Below are 27070 nucleotides of genomic sequence, written 5' to 3'. Positions count from 1 at the left end.
GACATGATTTGGGAGCTTCATTTCCAAAATTTAACTCTATAGTTTCAGGCATTTTCTGCCTTAATCATTGGTACAAAGGTAAAAAGACAAAATGTGGACCAGCGTAAACTAAATTATCCATTTAGCAATAAGTGTGGTTTAAGAGGGCAGAGCTAATTAAGTAGTAAACATGTATCTTTCATTCTATTTTTTCCCCTGAGTAGAGAAGCCGTAATGTAAAAACTTAACATTTTTCTGTTATGCAAATATTGAATCTAATTAGAAATAATTATCCCCTTGATTTTGCACCTTTCAAGAAAATTTGTTTGAATAGATAAGAGCAATAGGGAAGCAATAGGGAAGACTTATTTTTTCGCTTCAGCAAATAATTTGCCTTTTTAAAAAATAAGTTTTCTTAAGTTTACCAAGAATAGACTAATGGAGGTGGAATTATACTTTTATTCCTCTTTGCTTTGCCATTGTGTCAGATATGAGCTTCCTTTTGAGTTTATATAGTAAGTTACTTTGTATGTACTTCATATATTTTAAATTAAAAGCTGATGTTTGTAATAGTGGTGTAAAGTTGGAGAATGTATCAGTAAAACATCTTTCGCTGAACACATGGAAGCAGAATGGAGTACCTGGAGCTCTTGTAGCAGAACTTGTAGCACTGGAATTAGCAGTCGACAACGTAAATGTGTTAGGTAAGCCACAGCTTATTTGTGTTCTGCTTGTTATATTATTTACTAAATTCCAAATTCCAAATTAGTTACGGACAGATGCTCTGTTTACTACTTCACAATGTGAAAATGATATTACGCAACTAGATTCATGCTATTACATAAAATTGTAGATTGCCAGTAAACACAAATATTTCAAGTGCTGAGACAGGCATATATATTTCTTTATATACAATTTAAGAAAGGAAAACTAAGTAAGCAGTGTTTGGAATGTATTTCTGATTTTTAAATAAATGGTAGAATAAGTAACATTATATGGCTCATTATTCAACTTTATGCACATTGGAAGTATGGGGAAAAATTCACATAAAATAAGGATAATCTATCCCAGCCTTTCCTGTTTTTTTTCTTCAAATATTTGGGGTACACCTTTTAGAACATCTGATCATAATGGCCCCCAATCTGTCAGAAAAACCACAAGATTAGAGAAGGCTGAGGAAGGGAAAATCAAATAATTGTCATGATGTAGCCTAATTATAGTTTGGTATCATAATATTCATAGTGATTTTTTTGTGTGTTTTTTGTTGCTGTTACGAAACTGTTCCAACTATTAGATTCTCTTCATTTATAGGCAGGCTCTACATATTTATTTATTTTATTTTTTTATTTATTTGATTTGCCAATTGTTTACAAGATAATAAGTATAAGTGTATACATAGTTATGAATACATGAAATGGGTACATATAAGAAAAATAAAAGAAGAATAAGAGAAACAATAGGACAGGGACGGTAGGCACGTTGGTGTGCTTATGCACGCCCCCTAGGTAATCACTGTTATTTTAATTGTTTGTAAGTAGGTATGGTGCTTATATATTGAACTGGGATTATGCATCCCAGTGTGTGATTTTGAACTGAAGCTGTTCTATGGATAAAATTAGGTGATGTGAAACCACATCCCCTCCTTAAGCTCTCAGATACAAATGTGATGGCACTAATAACAGTGTAAATCAAGCAAGCCATGTCCATACAACTGAATTTAGTTTAATAATTTTAATTTTTTATCTTTCCTAGTCCAGGTCATGAAGAAGCAGAATGCCAGGGATCAAGAATACAATATAAAATATGTAAGAATCCCTCTTGTAGTCCTGGACTGCCTGCGTTCAGGGATTGGCAATGTCAAGTCTTCAGCGTCAGGCTAGCGTATCAGAAACATGTACACCAATGGCAGGCTATTATAGATAAAGGTAAGAGCACACTCCAATCTTATATTTAATAGCTACAAGCTTACTGTCAAAAGTACATTTGCATGCACAAAAATCTGTACATATGTATTAAAATAGATTTAACTATTTATTATACCTAATAATTATATTAGTTCAATATACAGTAATAGTAGGACCCCTATCAGTGAAGTTGACTAGTCCAATGAGAACAATGATTAGTCCAATGAAACCAATACAGTTATAAAACATTATAGTAGATTACTTAAGAAATACTTTTTTTAAAATGAATGTTTTCTTGTATTTAAATAAAAATACACTCTGCAGTAGAATTGGCAGACACACAATAAATACTAGAATTATATATTTTAATCATGAAACATTTATTTAAATTTAAATTTTATCCATACTACAAATCTGCAACAAAATCAAAAAAATATATGAACCTTACGACTAGTCATATTATACTGATAATGGCTTTGGTGCACTGTCACATTAATATAGTGATAAAAGCTTGTGTCAGAATATAAGTTTTAGCATTTAGAACACCACAAAATTGTTCAATTTGAAATACAAAATATAAACAATTCATAAAGTAAGAATTGTAGGATTACACTCCTAAAGGTTAATACTAAAAAGGTACAGATTTAGTCCTGAAATGTCTCAAAAAGTAAAATAATTTATCAGCATTTACTTCTGATATTATCTTGTTTTTTTCAAATACAATCAGAATGATGCTATTTACTATAAAGACAATTCTTTGCAGTTTAGTTAAGAGATTGGGTACAAATAAACATATTTTCCTTGGTCATAATTACTGGTAAATGTCAAGGTATTTATCATATTGTCCCTATTTTCAGATAATTTATTAAATTAATACCAGTCTGGGTCTGCTTTCCTACCTCAGTGAAGAGACAAATAAGTAAATGTGGATTTCAGCTTCAATTTTTTAGGTCCATTTTTTGTTATTGTTGTTTTTGTGCTATATTTGCATTTCATTGCATGTAGAATAATTCCATCACTGCATGTCTATGATTTGTAAAACAATGATTTTTAAAAATAGATTGTCACAAAAATTGTGTATTACTGTTATTTGAAAGTTGTTGAACTCCATTCAGAAAGTATCAAAATTTTCTTATTTATATCTTACAGCAAATAAAATTTATTTGTATGAAATTAAAAATAATAACTAGCCTTACACACTTTTATTTGTTGATTGAATATATTATGTATAATTATTCAAATACAATTATTTATAAAAGGTAATAATTTTATCAGAACAATGTACTCAAGACTGAACTGTGTTCAACACAATTAAATTTAAGATACATTTTTTAAAAAAATATAGCCATTTATAAGACACATGCTGTTGGTGAACTAGATATCTAGCAACCCGACTGATCTTTACTCCAAAATATAATTTGCATCATAATTGCAGATTTTAAAAAATGGCAGGAGAAGCAGGCAGAAATATGAGAAGAGATATATGTTGATTTCTTCAAAAGAAAAGAAAAATATAGTTCCTATTCTTACTTTCTCAAAATACCAGTATTCTTAAGAAAAGAATTTATGTTCCCTAATAGTCCTTTAGACATAGATTGCAGCTGGCTGGAGAATTTTGGGAGTTGAAGTCCACAAGTCTTAAAGTTGCCAAGTTTGGAGACCTCTGGATTACAGCAACAATCCCCAACCTTTCTGGCTCCATGGACTGGCAGTAGCAATGGCGGTGGGGAGGGGATGGTTGCAGATGCAGTTGTGCTTTTAAAGTTGTAGCAACGTTTCGGCAGAATCTCATCTGCCATCATCAGGCTTCTGTATTGTGTTCGTCTGTGAGTCAGACTTTTACAGTTATTTCAGTTTTAAATTTGGGGCTAGCCTACTGCTGTGCCAGAATGGTTTTTTCTTCATCCTGATTGGTTGGGAGTCTTGGTCTGTGTTTATTGGTCTTGGAGTTTGCTGTGTTCTGCTTGATTGGTGTTTCTAATATCTTCTGTCTGTTTTGTGGCTTTTTTTGTCTTGATTGGCTGGCAACATTGTGTTCCTGTATTGGGGGCTTTTAGTGCAGCTTGGTTCCGAGTAAATGGACGGCTATCATTTATGAGGAAGCCAGGTTTCATCTGGGTGCCTGGTTGGGGTGAGTTTGAGCTGGAGGTATCGGGGGGATCTGTTTGTGCCCAGGTGTTTGCCTGGCTTGTGGTGTGGTGATTTTTTTATTTGTGAGTGCAGGCTTCCAAATAATTGACAGTCTGGTGGAATCATCTCTTCTATTCATGCTTTCAGGTCTTTTTTCAATCTCTATGGCTTCTCTGATAATTCTGTGGCTGGGGTTTTCTATAGTGGCTAGGGTTTTGGTGCCATTTAAGTTGATGCTATGACATGTGGCTTTCATGTGTTGGACTAGTGAGGAAGTGTGTTCCAGCTTTTTTACTGCATTTTCGTGTTCATCCAGGCGGGTACTTATTCTTCTATTGGTCTGTCCAATGTATGTGGCAGGGCATGATGCACAGGGACTTCATATATGCCTTGGTTTTCCAGGTCAATTTTATTTATTTATACCTGAACAAAGCTGAATACCATACATGTAAGAACCCGCGAAAACTTAAGAAAAAAAAAACACACACACACATACACTGCTCAAAAAAATAAAGGGAACACAAAAATAAGACATCCTAGATCTGAATGAATGAAATATTCTTATTAAATACTTTGTTTATTACACAGTTGAATGTGCTGACAACAAAATCACACAAAATTTATCAATGGAAATCAAATTTAGCAACCCCTGGAGGTCTGGATTTGGAGTTACACTCAAAATTAAAGTGGAAAAAAACACTACAGGCTGATCCAACTTTGATGTAATGTCCTTAAAAACAAGTCAAAATGAGGCTCAGTAGTGTGTGTGGCCTCCACGTGCCTGTATGACCTCCCTACAATGCCTGGGCATGCTCCTGATGAGGTGGTGGATAGTCTCCTGAGGGATCTCTTCCCACACCTGGACTAAAGCATCCCCCAACCCCTGGACAGTCTGTGGTGCAATGTGGCGTTGGTGGATGGAGTGAGACATGATGTCCCAGATATGCTCAATTGGATTCAGGTTTGGGGAACGGGCGGGCCAGTTCATAGCATCAATGCCTTCATCTTGTAGGAACTGCTGACATACTCCAGCCACATGAGATCTAGCATTGTCGTGCATTAGGAGGAACCTAGGGCCAACCGCACCAGCATATGGTCTCACAAGAGGTCTGAGGATCTCATCTTGGCAACTAATGTCAGTCAGGCTACCTCTGACGAGCACATGGAGGGCTGTGCAGCCCCCTAAAGAAATGCCACCCACACCATTACTGACCCACTGCCAAACCGGTCATGCTGGAGGATGTTGCAGGAAGCAGAACATTCTCCATGGCATCTCCAGACCCTCTCACGTCTGTCACATGTGCTCAGTGTGAACCTGCTTTCATCTGTGAAGAGCATAGGGCGCCAGTGGCGAATTTGCCAGTCTTGGTGTTCTCTGGCAAATGCCAAATGTCCTGCACAGTGTTGGGCTGTAAGCAAAACCCCCACCTGTGGACGTCGGGCCCTCATACCACCCTCATGGAGTCTGTTTCTGACCATTTGAGCAGCCACATGCACATTTGTGGCCCACTGGAGGTCATTTTGCAGTGCTCTGGCAGTGCTCCTCCTGTCCCTCCTTGCACAAAGGCGGAGGTAGCGGTTTTGATGCTGGGTTGTTGCCCTCCTACGGCCTCCTTCATGTTTCCTGATGTGCTGGCCTGTCTCCTGGTAGCGCCTCCATGCTCTGGACACTACGCTGACAGACACAGCAAACCTTCTTGCCACAGCTCGCATTAATGTGCCATCCTGGATGAGCTGCACTACCTGAGCCACTTGTGTAGACTCCGTCTCATGCTACCACTAGAGTAAAAGCACTGCCAGCATTCAAAAGTGACCAAACCATCAGCCAGAAAGCATAGGAACTGAGAAGTGGTCTGTGGTCACCACCTGCAGAACCACTCCTTTATTGGGGATGTCTTGCAAACTGCCTATGCTTTCTACCTGTTGTCTATTCCATTTGCACAACAGCATGTGAAATTGATTGTCAATCAGTGTTGCTACCTAAGTGAACGGTTTGATTTCACAGAAGTGTGATTGACTATATATATATATATATATATATATATATATATATATATATATATATATATATATATATATATATATATATATATATATATATCAGAGATCATCTGCCATCATCATATACAGTACAGAACAATACAGAAGCCTGATGATGGCAGATGATATATATATACTATATATATATATATATATATATATATATATATATATATATATATATGTATGTATGTATGTATGTATGTATGTATGTATATGTATATGTATATGTATATGTATATGTATATGTGTGTGTGTGTATATATATATATATATATATATATATATATATATATATATATATATATATATATATATATATATATATATAGTATGTAGTATGTAGTATATAGTATATAGTATATAGTAGTGGTGGAAGCTGCAACTGAAGTGGGGGAGGAGTTAAAAGAGTGGCTAACCTGGAATCTTTGAAGGAGAGGGAATAAAGGAGATTAGAGCCACACACCCTTACCCTGGAGTGCTTATCTGGTTGTTTTGTAGTGAGTACAGTTAGTCTGGTGAAATTGTTGTAAATAGGTGAGTAGCAATAAGCTTACTACTCTGTTCAGTCTCTCAGTGTCATTCCTTGCACCTGGCAATAATACAGCAGAACCAGTTTGGTCTGGTGATGAAAGCACCAGTCTAGAAACGAGGAGACTGCCAATCATTGTCTCTTAACCTAACCCATCGCACAAGATTGTTGTGGGAAAAATAGGAGGAGAAAGGAGTATTAGATATGTTGGCCAACTTGAGTTAGTTATAAAAACAATAAAGGCAGGAAATAAATAAATAAATAAATAATCAAATAAAGTGACTTGTAGGTTGAAACATCTCTTTCTGTCTGCAAAGGCATATCTAAATGGAATTTTCTTCCAATATTGTTTGAAATCTGATTGATTGATTATGTGCTGACAATTAATAAATCAATACTTTAGATTTTTTTCCCCCATGAAAATCTTTCACGTTTTTCAAAAGTGCACCCATTAAGTCCAGTGGTCGGATTCTACCGGTTTGGCCGGTTCAGGTGAACTGGTAGTAAAAAATACTACCATTCAGCCAAACCAGTAGTAAAAAAACAGCTACCAGTTCGGCTGAAGGGGTATTTCTTTCTTTCTTTTTCCTCCTGATGATCAACTGTTCTGACGATCAGCTGTGCCGGGATCCCTCTCGCTGTCTTATTGCTTCGCCAAGGAGGTTCCCCTGAGGCCCAGGAGGCAAAAAAATGGATGCAGGGTGCTGCTGCAAAAAAAGCCATGCCCACTTAATCACATGGCCATCCCCACCTAGCCATGCCCACCTAGCCACACCACAGAACCAGTAGTAATTTGTGTCCCACCCCTGATTAAGTCTCTTAAAATATATGTATTATAACTGGTACTGGATTATTTGCATTGTTTCAAACTATTTTCAAGTCACAAATGTATTTATTCACATATAGAAAAACCATGTGCATTATTTTGTTCTCCAAATGGAAAAGAACAGCCAATATTGGTAACAGAGAAAGTGATGGATGGAACTTCTTGTGGCCCTCAGGATGTAGATATATGTGCAAATGGAAGATGTCAGGTAAGTCTTCCAAAATTAATTATTATTGTTTAATTATTTTGAAGGGTTTTCTTCCTTAATTCTTTTAGGTTATGGATGTCATCTTTAAACTTAAATTAACCTGCAATTTAAATTTAGGACACTGTAGAAGAAATGGATAAGAATGCTATATTTTTGTATATATGAAATGGAAAATTTGAAGGAGGCTTTGTAAAACCAATCTTTTAGGGAAAAATTGATAGCATTTTTGATGGGAAAGAACATCTTTAAATGCTCTGGTTTTATTGTATTGTGAACAGTTGCTGGGGTGCATCCACAGTTTCGTTGTACTTATACAATGACAATAAAGTTCTTCTTATCTTTTTAATTCCGTTTATTGTCCAGATACCCCAAAATAGTTCAAAATAAGTTATCACAATTTATTGTTAGCAAATAATATATTTCTTATATTAATTATAGTCTAATTTGATGTGGCACTATCCTTTATCTTGGAGTGGACAATGTGCTATTCTTCCTTTTTTTACTTCAGAAATTTGGTTGTGATGGCATATTGGGTTCTTTGGCATGGGAAGATCACTGTGGTGTCTGCAATGGAAATGGAAAATCATGTAGAGTTGTTAAAGGAGATTTTAATCATACTCGAGGAGCAGGTAAACTTCTTTTAACATTTATTGATTAAAATTTGTAAATGCATTGAGTATTCTGTGGGCTATAAATTGTGTAGTAGTGTCCTATTTTTATGTTGTTTAGGATAAAGCACAGCATTTAGAACACATAAGAATAAGTATGTTATAAATGAAATTCCATATTTTTGAATACATTTTATCTGGGATTATTTTGTGTGCCTGAACAGTAAATATTGCTCTGGATTAGAATTTATCAACACTAGAATTTTAAATAAAAGACAGGAAAAAAATCATTTGCCCAAATAAACTTATTTTATTTATAGAAAGAATGAATTGATTTTTTAAAATATAAAATGAACAAAATAAAAATAAACACATACAGTTGCATTAAAGAATCAATCCAATTCCACAGTTGACCAGTACAGGAATAAGAAAGGGAAGAAAGAGCCTAGAAAAGATGCTAGGAAACAGTGATCATATTACTCATCATATTACTTTAAAATCTTGCTCCTTTGTAAAAAAAAAAAGGCTAATTCAAATGTTAAAAATATATCAGTTGCATAACAAACTTCTTCTATTATTCTATGTAATTCTTGAGGGAAGGTATATATCTGTTGCATAATTACAGATGTAAACAAATGCAATTGTAGAAATAAAATAAATAGCAGCAGATTTTTTTTTAAAAAAGTGCCATCTGGAGTACATTGCATTCAGTAGTTTTGTTTGTTATTTTGGGTGGATGTTGGCACAGAAATGTGATTTATTGCACCTGAAGTCCACTAAATGTAATTGAGGTTTCATTTTAATTGGAAGCAGAAAATATCTTAATAACCAATAAATACATCAAATAATGAATGTTTCACATTGAAAATTAGATAAAATGGATGAAATTAAATGAAAATTAGATTCTCATTCTTTGGGTGTCTATGGGTCCTGTAAAGGAGGATAAAGAGTGCAAAAATATGAAATAGACGTCTGAAGTTTTATAACTTGAATCTGTGCTTAAAATTGGTGAAAAAACATAAATGCAACCTCACAGCAGCTGCACCAGCATTTAATGAAACATTAAAGTTTCCTTTTAATGATAAAATGAATGTCACAGTATCACACAATGAGCTCTGTCCCTTACATATGTGGATTCTATATTACAATTTAGATTTAAAAATGTGGTGATTGCATAACAGCATTATAATGCTTGTATCATAATTTTCCGCTCTGGACCCTCATGTAAGCCTTCTCATGCCTAAACTTGAAGAGTTTGGATATTGAAATTATTATATTATGTTTGTTGTATTATATTATATTATTATTACATTACATTATACTTCTGCCAAACTAGCAGTTTGAAAGTATGTAAAAATGCAAGTAGAAAAATAGGGACACTTTGGTGGGAAGGTAACACCATTCTGCGCGCGTGCCTTTGGCATTTAGTCATACCGGCCACATGACCACGGAAACATCTTTGGATAGCGCTGGCTCTTCAGCTTTCTAACAGAGATGAACAGCCCCCTAGAGCTGGAAACGACTAGCACGTATGTGCGAGGGGAACCTTTACCTTTACTTATATTATATTATTATAATATTATTATTTTAAGAGTTTAAATATTCTTAAAAAAAGGCAGAGGTAAAAAGAAATATTAAATAATTAATTAGTAATATTAATATATTTAAATTTAACAAATAAATAATAAATACATTTAAGGTTCCTATTCTTTATTTGTCCATCATGTAATATTTATAGAGATTGTTTTAACTTTTCAGAAATGCCAAGTAAGCTCCATTCCAGTACACATTTTCTAGCAAGCTTATATATTTGTACAAAAAAAACCTGAAAATACAGGCTTTTTTTGTATAGGTGAACTACTTATGAAATCATCCCTTGCCTCTGGAATAGTTTGATAAACATAACCATTTTCCTGTCAGTCAATAAATTAAATTTAAAGGACTATAAACTTAGTCTATATTCCATGTCTAGGTATACTGATATAAATCCTATTCATTTCTTTCTGAATTATGTATGGAAGCTTTCTGGAGTTTTAACCACAGTGCTTATCTGTGGTCTTAATGATTAAGTAGTATTTGTTTTTATTGCATCTGTATTGTTGCTGTGGTTTTTCTCTATAAAGAAGTGTTTGAATGAATGTCTAGCTTTGTTATGATCAGTTAACTGTAGATCACTGTGTTTGTGGATAGTACACATTCCTGTATATTTATTTTGGATATAGTTATTTAGAATTTGCCAAGTAATTTTGTTAGAGTTGGGAAGGAAATCTAGAAGTCCCATTTCCTTACCCTTTGCCACAATGGAGCAATGTAAACATGTTAAATTTACTTCTGATTTTCTTTATTAATCCAGGAATGTTGATCTGAATATTTTACCTGATACTATGGAATCAGCCCAAGTTAAAATTATAAAAATTGTGAATGAAATCATTGCTAGTAGTGAGTCTCTTTGAAATTAGCCGTTCACAATTGCAGAATAATCATTTAAATGGAATGCAATATAACATTTGGGATGCAAAAATTAATTCCATATTTCATATACAGCTATGAAAGTATGCAAGCAAAAATAATCTAAAATTAAGAAATGCAAAAAATAAGTATATAAATTTATCAGTATACTGTATTCATCAGTATCAGCAGATGATGCTATGTTGTTGCTGCTTCTTTGTTTTGAATTGTCTTTTGGCTGTAACAAAAAATGTTTGTACAGATTAACAGAAGTAACAGAGTTGGGAGTGACCTTAGAGGTCTTCTAGTCCAACCCCCGGCTCAGGCAGAAGACCCTATACAATTTTAGATAAGTGATTGACAATCTCTTGAGATTCCAAAATGTAGTGGAATACAAAGAAGAAGACCTGGAACAACTAATGGCGGGAATACTGGCTGGACTATTGGAAAAGGATAAAGATGACATCTTAAGGGAGTTTGATGAAGTTTACAGGATTAGCACTAATTATGCGAGACGCCACAAATGCCCAAGAGAAGTCCATATACGATTTGCGAGAAGGAGTGTCCGGGATATCACATATAGGATGTCAAGAGATGAAACAATCACGTATAAAAGTAAAGAAGTCTTGATTCTCAAACAAATACCAAGAAGAGTAAGAGAACAAAGACAAGACTACAAGTTCTTAGCAGCTTACCTAAATCAGAAAAGAATCATATTTAAATGGCTAATCCCAGAGGGATGTTAGTTTTTGGAACAAAAGGAAAATTAAAATAGACTCCATGGAAAAGGCCCAGGAATTTTATGAGCGATTGGTAGGTCCAGAAGACCAGAGAAGTAAGGAGGAACTGGAAACAAACTCCCAGGAAGATCAAGGCTATCATAAGAACAGAGATGGAACTTTAGGAAATCAAGGAAATACTCATCTACATCAGGAGAGAGGACACATCTTCAGGCACAAGGAGAGTAGGACACATCTTCAGGCACAAGGAGAGACCGGAGCCATTACAAGACAAAGAGTGAAACAGAATTAATTAAATGGAAGAAGAAAAGAAACTACTATCAATTAATATAAATGGTTTAAACTCGACGATAAAAAGGAAAAGGATAATAGCTAAACTAATCAAACAAAATGCTGATATAATATGCCTACAAGAAACTCATATAAAGAAAACAGATGAAAAATACCTAGAATGTCCGAAATTAGGGAAGCTATTTACCGCACCAGCAGACATGGGGAAAAAGAAAGGGATTGCAGTATATGTTAAAGAGGATTTGAAAGCAGATTTAATATAGTCGGATTCTGAGGGAAGAACTCTGGTTTTGCAGATCTGGATTAATGCCATCCCAATTCTCTTAGTGGTAATCTACACCCCGAACGGAGATCAAAAAGAGTTTTTTAAGCATCTTTATGGAAAAATAGTAGGATTTGAAAAAAGAAATATTTGTATCATAGGAGACTTTAATTCTATTGCTGATTATCAAAAAGACCATAGTAATGGGGGAAAGAGAGCTTCCCAAGATATGTATGGAAATGATGGAGTTAAATTTGATTGATATATGGAGAAGATTACATCCTGAAAAAAAAACAATTTACATTCTATTCAAATCCTCATCAAATATGGACATGAATTGATATGGCATGGATGAATGGGGAAATAGCAAATGAGATAAAGGGGATTGAAATTTTACCTAATGAATGGGCAGATCACAATCCAATTCAGATAATATGGAAGAGTAGGGGGAAACCCAAGAAAAGATGGACGTTAAATACTCAGTTAATAAGAGAAAAAGGATACACCAACAAACTCAAGAAGGAATTAAATTATTTCTTAAAGGAAAATGATAATGGAGCAACTACGAAACAAAACATTTGGAATACAATGAAGGCAGTAATAAGAGGTATAACAATTTCTTATAACGTCAAGAGGAATAAGGAAAAATACACCCAGCAAAACAAATTACAACAAAAAATTAAGGAATTAGAAACTCAGTTACAGAGTACCCCAAAGGATTCAAAATTGCAAAATCAGATAATAATAACTAAACATAAATTGAATTGAACAAGAGAAAATGATTATAAATTTGAATACAACTAGACAAACTTATTTTGAGCATGCTAATAAGCCAGGGAGATGGCTATCATATAAACTAAAAAAGAAGAAAGAAAAGAGATTGATATACCAGCTAATAGATGGAAAGGGGGATATACAACAGGAGATAGAGCAGAAAAAAGAAATTGCCCATAAGTATTTTGAAGAGTTATATAAAAAGGAAGAAGTTAACAAAGATAGAATAAGAAACTATTTAGATGAAGTGAAGGATAAAGCAATTGGGGAAGAAATGGAAGAATTATTAAACAAAGACATTACTTGGTTTGAATTGAAATCAGCAATAGAGAACCAGAAAAACAATAAATCCCCAGGACCAGATGCGATTCCAGGGGAGCTGTACAAGGCAATAGCAGAACAAATAGGACCTCTTATGGTGGAAGGTTTTAATGACGTCTTATTGGCAGCCAGGATGCCGGACTCATGGAGAGGGGCATTGATTTCGCTGATCCCGAAGGAGGATTCGGATCCCCGATATATACATAATTATAGGCCGATTTCACTGTTAAATACTGATTACAAAATATTCACTTCTATTATAACAAGTAGACTAAAAAGAATGTTAAATGAGCATATATATGAAGATCAAAATGGATTTCTCCCGACCAGACAAATCAGGAACAACTTAAGAATAGTACTAGATGTCTTAGAATTTTACGAAGCCCACCCCAAATAACAAATTGCACTTATGTTTTTAGATGCAGAGAACGCCTTTGATAATTTAAATTGGCAATTTTTAATCCAAAAAATTTATAATATGAATTTAGGCACCAAATTTGAAAATATTATAACAACCATTTATGATACACAACAGGCTAATATTATATAAACGGGGAATATACCCGCCTAATAAAAATAGAAAAAGGAGTCAGACAGGGCTGCCTACTCTCACCCCTGCTCTTCATATTATCATTAGAAACATTACTAATGCGAATTAGACAGAACCCAGACATAAAAGGATTAAAGGTTAAGAAAGAAGAATATAAGTTGCAAGCGTTTGTGGATATGATTTTTTTCATTGAGGAACCAATAGAAAGACAAAAATTGATGAATGAATTAGAACAATTTGGAGCAGTAGCAGGACTTAAAATTAATGGGAAGAAAACAAAATTAATGACTAAAAATTTAACAGAAAAACAGAAAATAGAACTAGAAGAAATTATGGGAATACAAGTGATAAAGTTAAATACTTAGGAATATGGTTGTCAGCACATTGTAAGACACTTAAGGAAAATAATTATGATAAATTGATGCAACAGGTAAAGAAGGATTTAGAAACATGGGGCAAGCTGCAACTTTCATTATTAGGCAGGATTGCTGCTATTAAAATGGATATTCTTCCAAAATTCCTATATATATTTCAGACGATCCCAATCAAAGTACACAATTTTTTTTTGAAAAACTTAATAAAATAACTAAAATTTATCTGGCAAGGGAAAAAACCTAGAATAAATTTAAAGGCAATGCAGGATATGAAGAGCAGGGGAGGGCTGGCACTTCCAAATTGGGAGTTGTATTATAGTGCAGCCTCTTTAGTATGTTTGAAGGAATGGGTGAATTTAACCAATAAGAGAATATTATTCTTAGAAGGCCATGACTTGCAGAGGGGGTGGCATGCTTTTTTATGGGAAGTAGGGAAAACTAGCCAGAAATATTTTCACAGACACCTAATCAGAGACTCATTATTAACTAATTGGAAGAAAATACGGAAAAAACACTATTTAAAAATACCAATTTGGATTTCAACAATGGAGGCGATGATTCACCCAAATAATCTGGATATCACTAAAATGATTAAATATAAGGACCTATTGGATACACAAGGAAATTTGAAATCGCGGCAAGAACTTCAAGAGTGGGGACTAAAAATTGATCAGTGGGCATATCTTCAAATTCAGAGTAGATATAAACAGGACAAGAAAGAATTTGGAATTAACAATAAACTCCAGCAATTGGATAAAATTTTATTAGGATCAGGCAAAAAAAAATAACAAAATTTTATAATTATTTATTAGAAGTAGAATTAGAAGAAGAAATTGTAAAAGGGAATATGATAGCCTGGAGTAGGAATATAGGATGTAGCATCACCATAACAGAATGGGAAAAGGTCTGGGGTAAAAATAATAAAATTACAAAATCAGTAGCATACAAAGAAAACACCTATAAAATGTTTTATAGATGGCACCTTCCTCCTTCGAGATTAGCGAAGATGCACTCCAATATGAGTCCGAATTGCTGGAAATGCAAAAAAAAAGCGGGAACTTTTTTCCATATGTGGTGGTCCTGTACAGAAGCTCAAAAATATTGGCAGAAAATTAGAAATTGGCTGGAAGAAATGACAAGAGAACAGATCGAATTCAAACCAGAGTCCTTTCTGTTAGGGATCTTTGATAAACAAATATCAAAAAAAGTGAAATATATAATAATACACATTTTGACAGCGGCCAGATTGGCTTTTGCACAATGTTGGAAGCAGCCTCATGTTTCATCAGAGGAGATGATCATTCAAAAAATTTCAAGTTGTGCAGAAATGGACAAATTAACTTTGGCATTAAAAAATAAAGACACTTCAATATACTACAACAGCTGGAACTGCTGGTACAAATGGATAGACCAAAGATAGTCTTCACACTAAAAGGCAAAAGAGGATAGGATAAATCCATAGTAGTGATACACAGATATATGTAAGGATTAGGTGTGTGTATATGGCATAAAATAAGGATAAAAAAGAGGTCTTACAAACTGTTGAAGATGAGAATGTTTTTAATTGTTTTCTAATTTTTTCTTTCTATTTTCTTCTCCCTTCTTTTTCTCTCTTTCATTTATGTATGTGTTGTTTGTTTGTTTTAATTGTAAAATCAATAAAATTTATTTTAAAAAATAATAATAATGGGGATGGGTGGATAGAGATACAAGAAGTTGATACACAAAATCAAAAGCCTAGATCCCAGACATTTTAGCAGATATAAGTTTAAAGATTTTTGAACAGATGAAACCAATATACATTCAATATAAATATTCTAATTTAAATAAATAGTTAACAACATAAATGTTGGTATTTATACTCAGGTTATGTGGAAGCCTTAGTGATACCTGCAGGAGCAAGAAGAATCAAAGTTGTTGAAGAGAAGCCAGCTCATAGCTATTTGGGTAAGTTGCCATCAAATCAAACGGTGTTACTGTCAGGACAGAGGCAGTGGTGGTATTTGACCGGTTCGGCCCAGTTCTGGCGAGCTGGTAGGAGTGATGAGTAGTGGAGACCAAACCAGTTCTTTCCGCCGCTCTGCTGTTGAGCCCACCTGCCCGCCCGGGCTCCCATACTCACTTTTATCTGCTGAATTTTAGGCGCAGCTGCTTTGCATGGCACAGTACCCTGCGGCAGCTGCTGAAGCGACCGGGATTGTGCAGGCTTGCAGGAGGCAAGTTAGAATGCCTCTGCGCCTGCGCAAACACCTCTGCGCCTTTGCAAAGTACGCATTTGGCACACGCATGCACGCAACATGTGTACACGCGGGCAAAGTGCGCCCACCAAGCCACACCCACCGAACCGGTGGCAACAATATTTGAATCCCACCACTGGACAGAGGGTCTGTCTAACCTGGATGAGACCAAAGCAATCAACATCTTCCTGTTTTAAACAGCACAATGGGAGCATTCTAATTCAGAATTTCAGAAAAAAAAAGTAATGTTGTTATTGATCAGATTAGAAATGACCAACTAGAATGCAGCAATTGTTTCATACACTTTTAGTATGTATTGTACAGCTTTTCTGCTGGTATCAAATTTTGCTTATTGCCACACCAATGCTGTAGAATTAGTTAATAGAATATAAATTGTTTTGAACCCTTTTCTTGTAGCTGTAGCTAACTATAACCTATTTTGACTGCAGCTCCTAAAAGTTAAAGCAGTAAATTGGTCAATAAATTCAGTGAATGTTTAAGAACTAGCTGATTGGGGATTTTGCCAAGTGTTAGCACTTAGTTTGGCTGTTTTAGAATGATTGATTCATAAGTTGCAAAATTTACACATCCTTTCATGATTACAAAAACTGTAAATAGTTTTTGTAAAACACAGAAACAAAGAAGTCTCTGTGGGAATTGCTGTCTCTTATAATTTACCATAGAATCAACTGAATATTGAAAGAGAAAAAACTGGCAGAGTTTCTAAGCACTCACCAAAAGAAAAAAAAAGATAAAACTGAACAGCAACCAAAAGCTCATTTTGGAAAATATCCAGAATTATGATTTCTAATGTTTGTCAGATTCAACTGATACTGCTTTTGCCTTGTGGAAATATTTAAAAGAATCCAAGTTTGCCAAAGCAGTAGACTGAAAATTGAAAAGTAATATAAAACAGTTACACACATATTAGTCCAGGGGTTTATCCTGCTGGCTCAGGAATTCTGGATGTTGAAGTCCACAGGTCATAAAAGTTGCCATAATTGCCCATGCATGTATTAGTCACAATTTTGCAACTAATGTGCAAGGCTATAGGGCTGACTCTTCTTGAAGTGGATGGGAATTATCTATGAATATAAATACATGTCTAAAAATGGAATTGTATTATTTAACAACTTTGAAGAAGAATAAATCAATGTATCAAAGAATGAATCATTGTATGCAAAAGCCTAATTAGACAGCCATATCCGTAGAATAGATTTCTTTTCCCCTCGTCTACCACCGTCCAATGCTAAGTGATTTGGGAGTAAATTACGGAGTGAGAACTGAATACTAATTTGAGTGTGAGTCCCTGTTTAAATTTTTATACAACAAAAATTAGTTTTCCAACATGTCATTTTTTCCATCAATCAATATTGCAAATACCACTATAAATGTCTTAAATAAAAATGAATAAAACTTGATATGTCATACTTGACATGTCAGAATTGGTTATAGTGAGACATGCTTATGTTACTTTTTAAATTGAAGGCCTTCCTTGAAACCTTTGGCCTAGAATACAATCAGCATTGGGAACTACAACACAGAAAAGGAGTTCCCATGCTACCAAATCTTATAGTGTAGTACTTTACAAATTTGTGTGTTTGTGTGTGCATGAATGTATCTTGAGTGAACTAAAATTCTCAATATGCTATAAAATGTATAAAGTATTGCTGCTGGATTGGGTGAGTGTGTCACAGATAAGATCAGGGGTGTTATTTTATTTTTTTAGAAAAAACCTCTTTTTACATAATGTTTAATTATCTTTTGATGATATACAAAACATTTCAGAAGAGAAGAACAAAATTCCTGTTTAAATGTAGAGTTCTTTTCCTCTTTGCAAATGAAATGCATTTTTTAAAACTCATCTTTCTCCAGAGCATATTTAATTAAGTTTTTACAAGCTGAAGGGTCCAGGAGAGCTTCAAAACATACTGCACATTTTCCTGAAATGAAATAGTTTGCATGCATGTTGCATCTGTACATATCATAAGAGGAGACCTGAAAGATTATATCAGTTCACATCTGTATCTGTTTATGTGAAGATAGTATTGGCTTGTTTACTAAGTGGAAATACGAGAAGGACAATGACAGGAATGGAAGCGTTGCCCCACTTAGAAGTATAAGGAGAGAAATGGATATGCCATATATGAAGAATATGCCATATAAAAAAGAGAAGAGAACAGTTACAGCAATTAAATGTATAAGCTCAATTCTAGCACATGGATAGAATCTGCAGTATTCACACAGTATCGCCAAAACTTCATGACATATCACAGAGGTGTCAATAGTAGCCAAATTATTTTTTCTCATATAATATATAATTTTAATATATATAATATCATATAATATGTCTGGAATTTTCCAAATACATTTTCCTACAGTTATTTTGCCTGTATTTTTATACTCTAAATTACTTGCCACATAAAGCTGGTAATTCCTCTTAATTAATTACTATTTTCCTTTTCTCACCCATATTTAATTGATTGCTTTGCCTAGAAGGCTGGTTGCATTTTCTAGTTTTATTTTGTTATCTGTGGGAAGATGTACCACTCTTTGGCTCCTTCCAACCAAAAGACACGTACATGGATTTTTTGTTTAGATTCATAACATTGATAAATTTTATATCCATGCAATATCAGCTAGTTGAACTGAGTATTAACTATTCTGAGTATTAATTGGCTATCAAACTTGGGCCATGTCGTGCAAGCTGACTCACTCAAAAGGTCAGTCATACTGGGAGGAATATATGCTTGTGTGTTGTCTGTCTGTGTGTGTGAGAGAGGGAGGGAGGGAGGAGGGAGAGAAAGAGAAAAGTAGGGAGGGAGGGAGGAGGAAAGGAAGGCAGTTCAAGTGAGTAAATAGAAAGCAGATATTTGAACCTCATCCCAACAGTCTAAACCAGCATGATCAATAGTAAGATTATGGGATTTCTAATTCTAGAAAATTTGGAACCAATGTTCTTATCCCAGTTCTATTATTTCCATCAATATGATTTTTAAGGCATAAGAACTATTGTATATCATATTTAAAGTACCATAATTTACATATATATTCTATCACTGTGTTTTAAAATAAATAATTTTCAATTAATAATTTGTAGAATCCATATTATAGTGGTGGGCTAATTATTATAGGCTTTTCATATACTGAAATCTGTAATGAATGTTGAGAGAATTCTGAAAGCCCACATAACTTTTGTAATTCAGTGAAGTATTGCTGTTTTCTTATTGGAATTTTATTATTATGTTTATCAACCTTCAATTGTTTTAATATTTTGGTTCACTGGCTCTTTTAGCATAATAATAAATTAGAAAGACATGAATCACTTTCTTTTGTATTGCTTTCTAATGTATCCTCAGCACTTCGAGATGCCAGCAAACAGTCTATTAATAGTGATTGGAAGATAGAACATTCTGGAACATTCAACATTGCTGGTACCACTGTCCATTATGTTAGGAGAGGTCTGTGGGAAAAAATTTCTGCCAAAGGTCCAACTACATCACCTTTACATTTATTGGTATAGTAGCATAGATAATTTATTTAAATATATTCTACGCTATGAGGTTTATGTCTAAATGTATGTATTGTTTTGCAATCAGTATGGTAACCAACTTAGAATAACATAAGAACACAAAACAAGTTATGCCAGATCAGACAATAGATTCATTTAGTCTAACACATTATTGGTTCATATCAAGAAAGTGGCTAGCCATTTCCTAATGGGAATACACAACATAACATGATCCCACTCATACCAGTATCAGAAAGCCTACATTCTCCAGGACTGGAGATAGGATTTGGCATTATGATAAGCATCTTTTCTATGAAAAGTATCTCATTGATTACAAGAATGTATGTATTCTAAAAAATATATAGGAGAAAAGGAGATGTATGCATTATCTGAACAATATGCTAATGATAAATTAAACTGTGCTTAAAATTATTAAAATAGTGGATCTTTAATTTCTCCATAATCTCAAATTGCTCAAACTCTAGAAATGCTAATTCTGATTACTATTTAGGATGTATGGGAAAGTTCTACCTGTTGTGTTCAGAGCATGAATATGTGAAAGTGCAGAACATCAAATTCTTAATTCATTTCACTGGAAAGAACCAATCTATACAAATAAGCTTCTATAAGTAAATGCAATTCAACACACCCAGAAACTTTTATATTTGTACATCTGTGTACATACATGAAGTACATTGAATAATCATGAATAGGATGATGGAGACAACATGAATAGACTAATTGTAGACCTTAGATCTAGAATTGTAGATCAAGGCAGGTGATCCTTGATTTACAACCAAAATTAGCCCAAAATTTTCATTGCTAAGCAAGACAGTGTGTTAGGTGAGTTTTTGGCCCATTTTACGACTGTATTTACCATAGTTAAGTGAATCACTGCAGTTATTAAATTAGTAAAATAGTTGTTAAGTGAATCTGGCTTCCCCATTAACGTTGCTTGTCAGAAGGTCGCAAAAGGTGATCACATGACTGGACATTGCAACTGTCATAAATCTAAGTCAGTTACTTGCCAAGCATCCAAATTTTTATCATGTTACCACCGTGATGCTGCAACAGTTGTGTGAATAGTGGTCATAAGTCATTTGTAACTTCAAACACTCACTAAACGAATGGTTGTAAGTCAAGGATTACAATATTTGTACCAGAATTCCTAGCAAACACAATTGTTTGATGGCTGGCAGAATTTTCAGGGTATGTTGACAGATTTTTCTTTCCTTCCTTCCTTCCTTTCTTCCTTCCTTCCTCCCTTCCTTCCTTCCTTCCTTCCTTCCTACCTACCTACCTACCTACCTACCTACCTACCTACCTACCTACATGAGATAGTTTTAATTCCGAATGCTGGGCATTTAATTTTATGGAATTTCTTTATGATTTTCTATAGACTGATGTTACTTTTTTTTTACTATGTCTGCTTTTTTGTCTTATCTGGACATATAATATTAATTACATATATGTTACAGGTCCTGCTTTTTCAAGATCAGAATTATGGGCTACATTATGAATATACTATTCCTTTAGATCCAGTTACCGAGAATCAGAGCACAAAAGTATCAGAACCTCTATTTATGTGGACCCACTCAGGTTGGAAAGACTGTAATGCTGTATGTGGAGGAGGTAATGATTATACATTTGTGGGTATAGGAACATAAGTATTGGTGTAATACTTGAAAGATTTGATGCTGCTTCCACTATATTAATTTTGTCAATAGGGCTACTAAGTCAGTCCAATTGCAGTGAACAAGCAGAATTGTTCAGAATATTTATATAAGAGGGCTAAGGCACAAAGATCAATACCTTTAACATAGAGAAAGCTAAACTTGTTTTGTTTTGTTTGTCCTAGTAAACTTCCAGCAAAATGAAAAGGGATTCCAATTGTCCCTTTAACTATATGTTTAAAAATGTTTATTCACATACAACATGAAATGTCCAGAGGTGGTATTCAACCGGTTCGCACCTATTCGGGCGAACTGGTAGAGGTTCTTTGGCATGGGTCGCCGAACCGGTGGCGACCCCTGGCTGGCCACACCCCCGACTCAGTCGCCTGGTCGCTCACTTGCCCCAATCGCTCTCCTAACTTTCCGTTCCCCACATCCTCTTTCTCCCCAGGGGAAAGGAAGAAAGGCATGGATGCTGCAAGTATCGCTTTCCCCTTGTGAGATAAAAGTGCCTGTAATGAGAGGAGTGTAGGCTGACAGAGGGGGTGAAAGTGAATCCAGCCTTGGAGCACTTTTGTAATGTAAAAGAAATGCATTTTGAAGCAGGTCCTTTAAACTTCTCCAAGGATTCCCCATGGACGCTGCAAGTATCACTTTCCCCATGTGAGTTAAAGTGCCTGGAGTGAGAAGGAGTGTGGTCTGACAGATTTCTGACAAATTTCTCCAGCCTTGGAGAAATTTAAAGGAGCTGCTTCAAAATGCATGTCTGTTAAGCTACAGAAGTGCTGTGTGTGTGTTTGAGAGAGAGACAGAGAAAGAAAGAAAGAAAGAAAGAAAGAAAGAAAGAAAGAAAGAAAGAAAGAAAGAAAGAAAGAAAGAAAGAAAGAAAGAAGAAAGAAAAAGAAAGAAAGAAAGAAAGAAAGAAAGAAAGAAAGAAAGAAAGAAAGAAAGAAAGAAAGAAAGAGGAAAAGGAAGGGAGAGAAAGAAAGAAAAATAGGAAGAGAGAGAGAGAGAGAGAGAGAAAATTCTGTGCTATTATTTTTAATTGTTCTATTATTTATCATGTATAAATATTTTACACTGTCCCTACACATAGAGTGATTTTTCTGCCTTTATTTTGCCCAGGGCTACCACATATTTTTCAAGGTTTACATGCATTCAATGTCAATAGTCCAGAGCATAAAATACACATGTGTTTAACAAGAGTTGAAAGAGACTTTGGAGGTCTTCTAGTCCAACCCCCAGCTCAGGCAAGAAAACTGAGGATGCCAAACTCTGAGTAGAGATCCTGGGAAAGGTGTCAGAATAACAGAATAACACTTAGAAGGGATCTTGGAGTGAACCCTATACCATTTCAGAGAAATGGCTGTCCAGTCTTTTCTTAAAAACTTCCAGTGATTGAGCACCCAGAACTTCTGGAGACAAGCAGTTCCACTGGTTAATTGTTCTCACTGTCAAGAAGTTTCTCCTTAGTTTTAGGTTGCTTCTCTCTTTGTTCAGTTTCTGCCCATTGCTTCTTGTTTGCCTTCTGGTGCTTTGGAAAATACATTCCCCCCCTTCTTTCTGGCAGCCACTTAAAAGCCTGTTGCCTATCACACTCTTGGGCAAAGCATGTAAGCCATTTCCTCCTTTCAGTGGTCCATGAAAGTACATTTGTAGTATGTACATCATAAAGTCAAAAAAAGGTGAACAATATTTTTACAGAACTATAGATAACTTGAGTCTGGGTGACAAGGGATAGCTGGGAGGGGAGGGGCCAGGTGAGGCACCCCTTGATGTGAGTGAAATTGAGTTGGCCACGCCCACCCAGTCACATGACCATTAAGCACACCCACACAATCACATGACCAAGCCACACCCACACAGTCACGTGACTACCAAGCCACGCCCACCAAATAAGCCACGCCCACAGAACCGGTAGTAAAAAAAATTGAATCCCATCACTGGAAATGTCTTTGTTTGATACGACAAGGAGTAAAAAATATCCACTTCCTTTCCAGGTAATATCAGCTGATCACAATGATTCTGTTTTGGTGTGATCACAATGCTGTGAAGTTGTCTTTTTATAATTATTTTGATTTTTTCAATACAGTGTAACTGCTATCAATCATTTTGGCAAACTACTATTTTGAGATCTGTCAGAACATTTTAAAATTTCCATTGCTGCATTGAATGTGGAATTCTGGAATTTGTCTAGGTGTTTATGATATGTACAATATGAACCTTAACAATTTCTTCAATAAACTATTTTTCATTGTTGCACAGACAAATATTTAGCAAAAGTGTTCATTTAGGTTTATAATTTTGACTAACATAAAACTTGCTTTTGTTCCTGTTTAGAAAACCATTTTTTTTATTTCTAGGTTTGTTTATTTTTGCAAAGTTTTAATGTAATATTTTTAAAAATAGCTTAAAAGTTATATACAAAAATATGAAATTCTTAGTAATTCATCAATTTCAGGATGGAATTTTATGTTTATCCCCAAGTGAAAATAAGATAGTGAAAAGCATTAGAGTTTTTTCCAAGTATAAATGGCTATCTTATTTATTAATATTTCAATAGTTTTGAATAACTTTATTCAATGATAAAACGTCATTGAAGCTCTGCAAACTTTGTTTTCTTTTTTACCAGGTGAAAGAAAGACAACAGTATCTTGCACAAAAATTATGAATAAGCACATTAGTTTTGTGGATAACAAGAAATGCAAGCATTTAACAAAACCTGAACCACAAATTCGAAAGTGCAATGAGCAGCCATGCCATACAAGGTGAGGTTGAGACCCAAAATGAAGATTTATGCAATGGACACTGAGATGGAATGAGAGGCTGTCCCTTGAGAAGTAACTCATAGTTCTGGGATATTCTCTTTGACATTGAATGGATGATGGATGCCTTGGTCTAGTTTAGTTTACTTTATTGTCATTGCACCTCGTACAACAAAATCAAACACCATCTTTAGTGCACATCATGACCATGAAAATAAACACAAAGTCACATCCTTCACCCTCTACACATTGAATCAAAACCCCCGACACCGCATCAATACTGCACTATACAGTAGAATTCAAAAGAGCTACTGCCCTGGGATAGAAGCTGTTTTTCAGCCTATTTGTCCTTGTTTTATTATTCTGTACCATCTGCCAGATGGTAATAGTTCAAAAAAAGGATTCCCAGGATGAGATGGACCTTTGAGAATGTTCTGAACTTTCTTAAGGCAGCGGGAGCTATAAAGCTCTTCCAAAGAGGGGAGAGGGCAACCAATAATCTTTTGGGCAATGACATTAACCCTCTGGAGTGCTTTCCTATCTGCCACTGTGCAATTGGAAAACCATACAAAGGTGCAGTAAGTTAAGATGCTCTCTATGATGCAGCAGTAGAAGGTCTAAAGAATTAAGCAAGAAAGCGAAAATGGGGAGAGGCTACTTGTGACATGTGAATTTCCAACCATAATTATCAGATCTTAACTATTAATCTTTCTGTGATTTTATGAAACAAAAAAGTATCATTCACTTCGATCAATATTTTCTGTCTAGTTATGTATATTAGAACTTAAAGAATGATCTGATTTCTAAAAGGATGCAGCTAATCAGTTAAAGTATATAGCAACTTAGACTTATATACTGCTTTATAGTGCTTTACAGCCCTCTCTAAGCAGTTTTACAGAGTCTGCATATTGCCTCAACAATCTGGGTCCTCATTTTACCCACCTCAGAAGGATGGAAGGCTGAGTCAATATTGAGCCTGCTGGGATTTGAATTGCAGGCAGTCGATAGTCAGCAGAAGTGGCCTGCAGTACAGCACTCTAACTACTGCACCACTGAGGCTCTTATTTATAATAGCAATAATTAACAAAATAGATACATTAAGATTTTTAGAACAATTAGTTTCAACTTTCAACTTCTCCACTGTTTTAACAAAAGAAAAAAATAATGTAGATTGTGAGAAATATAATTAGATAATTCAAATTATCTGTATAAGGAGAACAAAAAGACTAATAGTAATCAGTGATGGTTAACATAATACTAAATTGGAGCCATTACTAGAGATAATGCTTGCATGTTTATACTGAATAACTTTGAAGATTTTGGAAAAGTTAATAAATAACAAATAATTAAACAGAATGCTAGGGATGGTGCTAAGTTAAGATAATAGAAATAGAAACCTGTATTCCACATATCAAATCAAATAGCAGATAAAAGTATTTTTAGGTGCACAAATAGGCAAGGAGGAGATTAAATATCATATTCTTGTCTTCTTGTCCTGTTTCTCCCATAATTTTTATTTGATACCAGAATTTCACTTCTTCCATTGTAGAACATACTTGCTTCTTTCCACTGATATAAACTGCTAGTTTTAAGAAAGTCTGTGTAAAAGCAATACATATTACTTTAGCTTTCTTTCCTATTCCATGTATACATAAGATTTTAATTTAAAAATAGAACCCATCTGGATAAGATATTAAATTTAAATTTTTATTTCACTTTTTTAATGAACATAGCCAGAGAGATTTATCATATTAAAGTGGGAAATTTTAACTCTATTTCCAGCCATCTTCCTGAAAAATTCTCACTTTGAGAATTGGCATTTCCATCCATAGACACCTCCATTGGCACTAATAGATTATTTCCTAATAATGAAAATATCAGCTTCAAAGGAAAGAATTCAGAAGGAAGGGGGGAAGCTAACTTTTACATTTTCTCCTGATACTATTTGCATTTTTAAAGTATTGCTTAAATGCAGACATGCCTCCTTTCGTGACACATATAATTTCTGGTAGAGTTTAAACTACTGAAATTCTCACAGATTTTATTAATGTTTCCCTCAAGGTTGGTTTGGGATTTTTTTAGACTTAAAGTGCACTTTTATAATAATGAAAATAAATCATTTCTCCAACATATGAAATATCCCTATACTTTGGCTCCAGTTTGACAGAAACAGTATTGTATAAAACAGGGGTCTCCAACCTTGGCCACTTTAAGCCTGGAGGACTTCAACTCCCAGAATTCCCCAGACAGCTTTGCTGGCTGGGGAATTCTGGGAGTTGAAGTCCTCCAGGCTTAAAGTGGCCAAGGTTGGAGACCCCTGGTATAAAACATTCAGCACCAAGTAATCATACAAATAATACTGTCATTTCACAGGTTAAAGGACTGCTATGTTAGTGGTGCTCAACAAGTATTTACAAAAATTGAATAACCAAGTTCAAGTAGAACGCATTTTAAAATCAAGCAGAATGAGAAAATATTTTGAAGATTATTTTGGCTTGAAAAATCTGGCAAAATGCCAATTCGTGATTTCTCTTCCCCCCCCCTTTCCTTTAGGTGGATGATGACTGAGTGGACTTCATGCTCAAGGACATGTGGGAAAGGGATGCAGAATAGGCAGGTCGCCTGTACTCAGCAACTGAGAAATGGAACCCTGATCAGAGCCCGAGAGAGAGACTGTCTTGGCCCTAAGCCCACTTCAACACAGCGCTGTGAAGGCCAGGACTGCATGACGGTGTGGGAAGCTGGCGTGTGGTCAGAGGTGCAGTATATAAGCATGGATTGTTTATTTACTTATGGTTTTCCTAAGCTATCGTTCAATAATTATAAGACAGTTGTTATGAACTTAGAAATCATTTATTTCTGTTGGAATGAAACAATATTCTGTACCAAGTGAAAGT

At 34.8% G+C, this 27070-nt stretch overlaps 1 protein-coding gene across 1 annotated transcript in view; it reads left to right on the top strand.

The window, feature by feature from the left end:
• Positions 1 to 27070, top strand: part of ADAMTS19 (ADAM metallopeptidase with thrombospondin type 1 motif 19) — a 99262-nt gene that overhangs the window by 63407 nt on the left and 8785 nt on the right. The window contains exons 12-20 of the mRNA XM_026673965.2: positions 553 to 683; positions 1732 to 1904; positions 7492 to 7619; positions 8128 to 8248; positions 15854 to 15934; positions 19584 to 19741; positions 21214 to 21367; positions 24041 to 24176; positions 26727 to 26931. Coding sequence (XP_026529750.2) covers positions 553 to 683; positions 1732 to 1904; positions 7492 to 7619; positions 8128 to 8248; positions 15854 to 15934; positions 19584 to 19741; positions 21214 to 21367; positions 24041 to 24176; positions 26727 to 26931 — 1287 coding nt within the window. The remainder of the gene's footprint in view (positions 1 to 552; positions 684 to 1731; positions 1905 to 7491; positions 7620 to 8127; positions 8249 to 15853; positions 15935 to 19583; positions 19742 to 21213; positions 21368 to 24040; positions 24177 to 26726; positions 26932 to 27070) is intronic.

Source organism: Notechis scutatus, chromosome 2 (assembly GCF_049901735.1).
Source record: "Notechis scutatus isolate UNSWTSFEM ecotype Mainland chromosome 2, rNotScu1.2, whole genome shotgun sequence".
NCBI lineage: Eukaryota > Metazoa > Chordata > Lepidosauria > Squamata > Elapidae > Notechis > Notechis scutatus.
The sequence above is the reverse complement of the archived record's forward strand: the minus strand, read 5'-3'. Positions and strand labels throughout refer to the sequence as shown.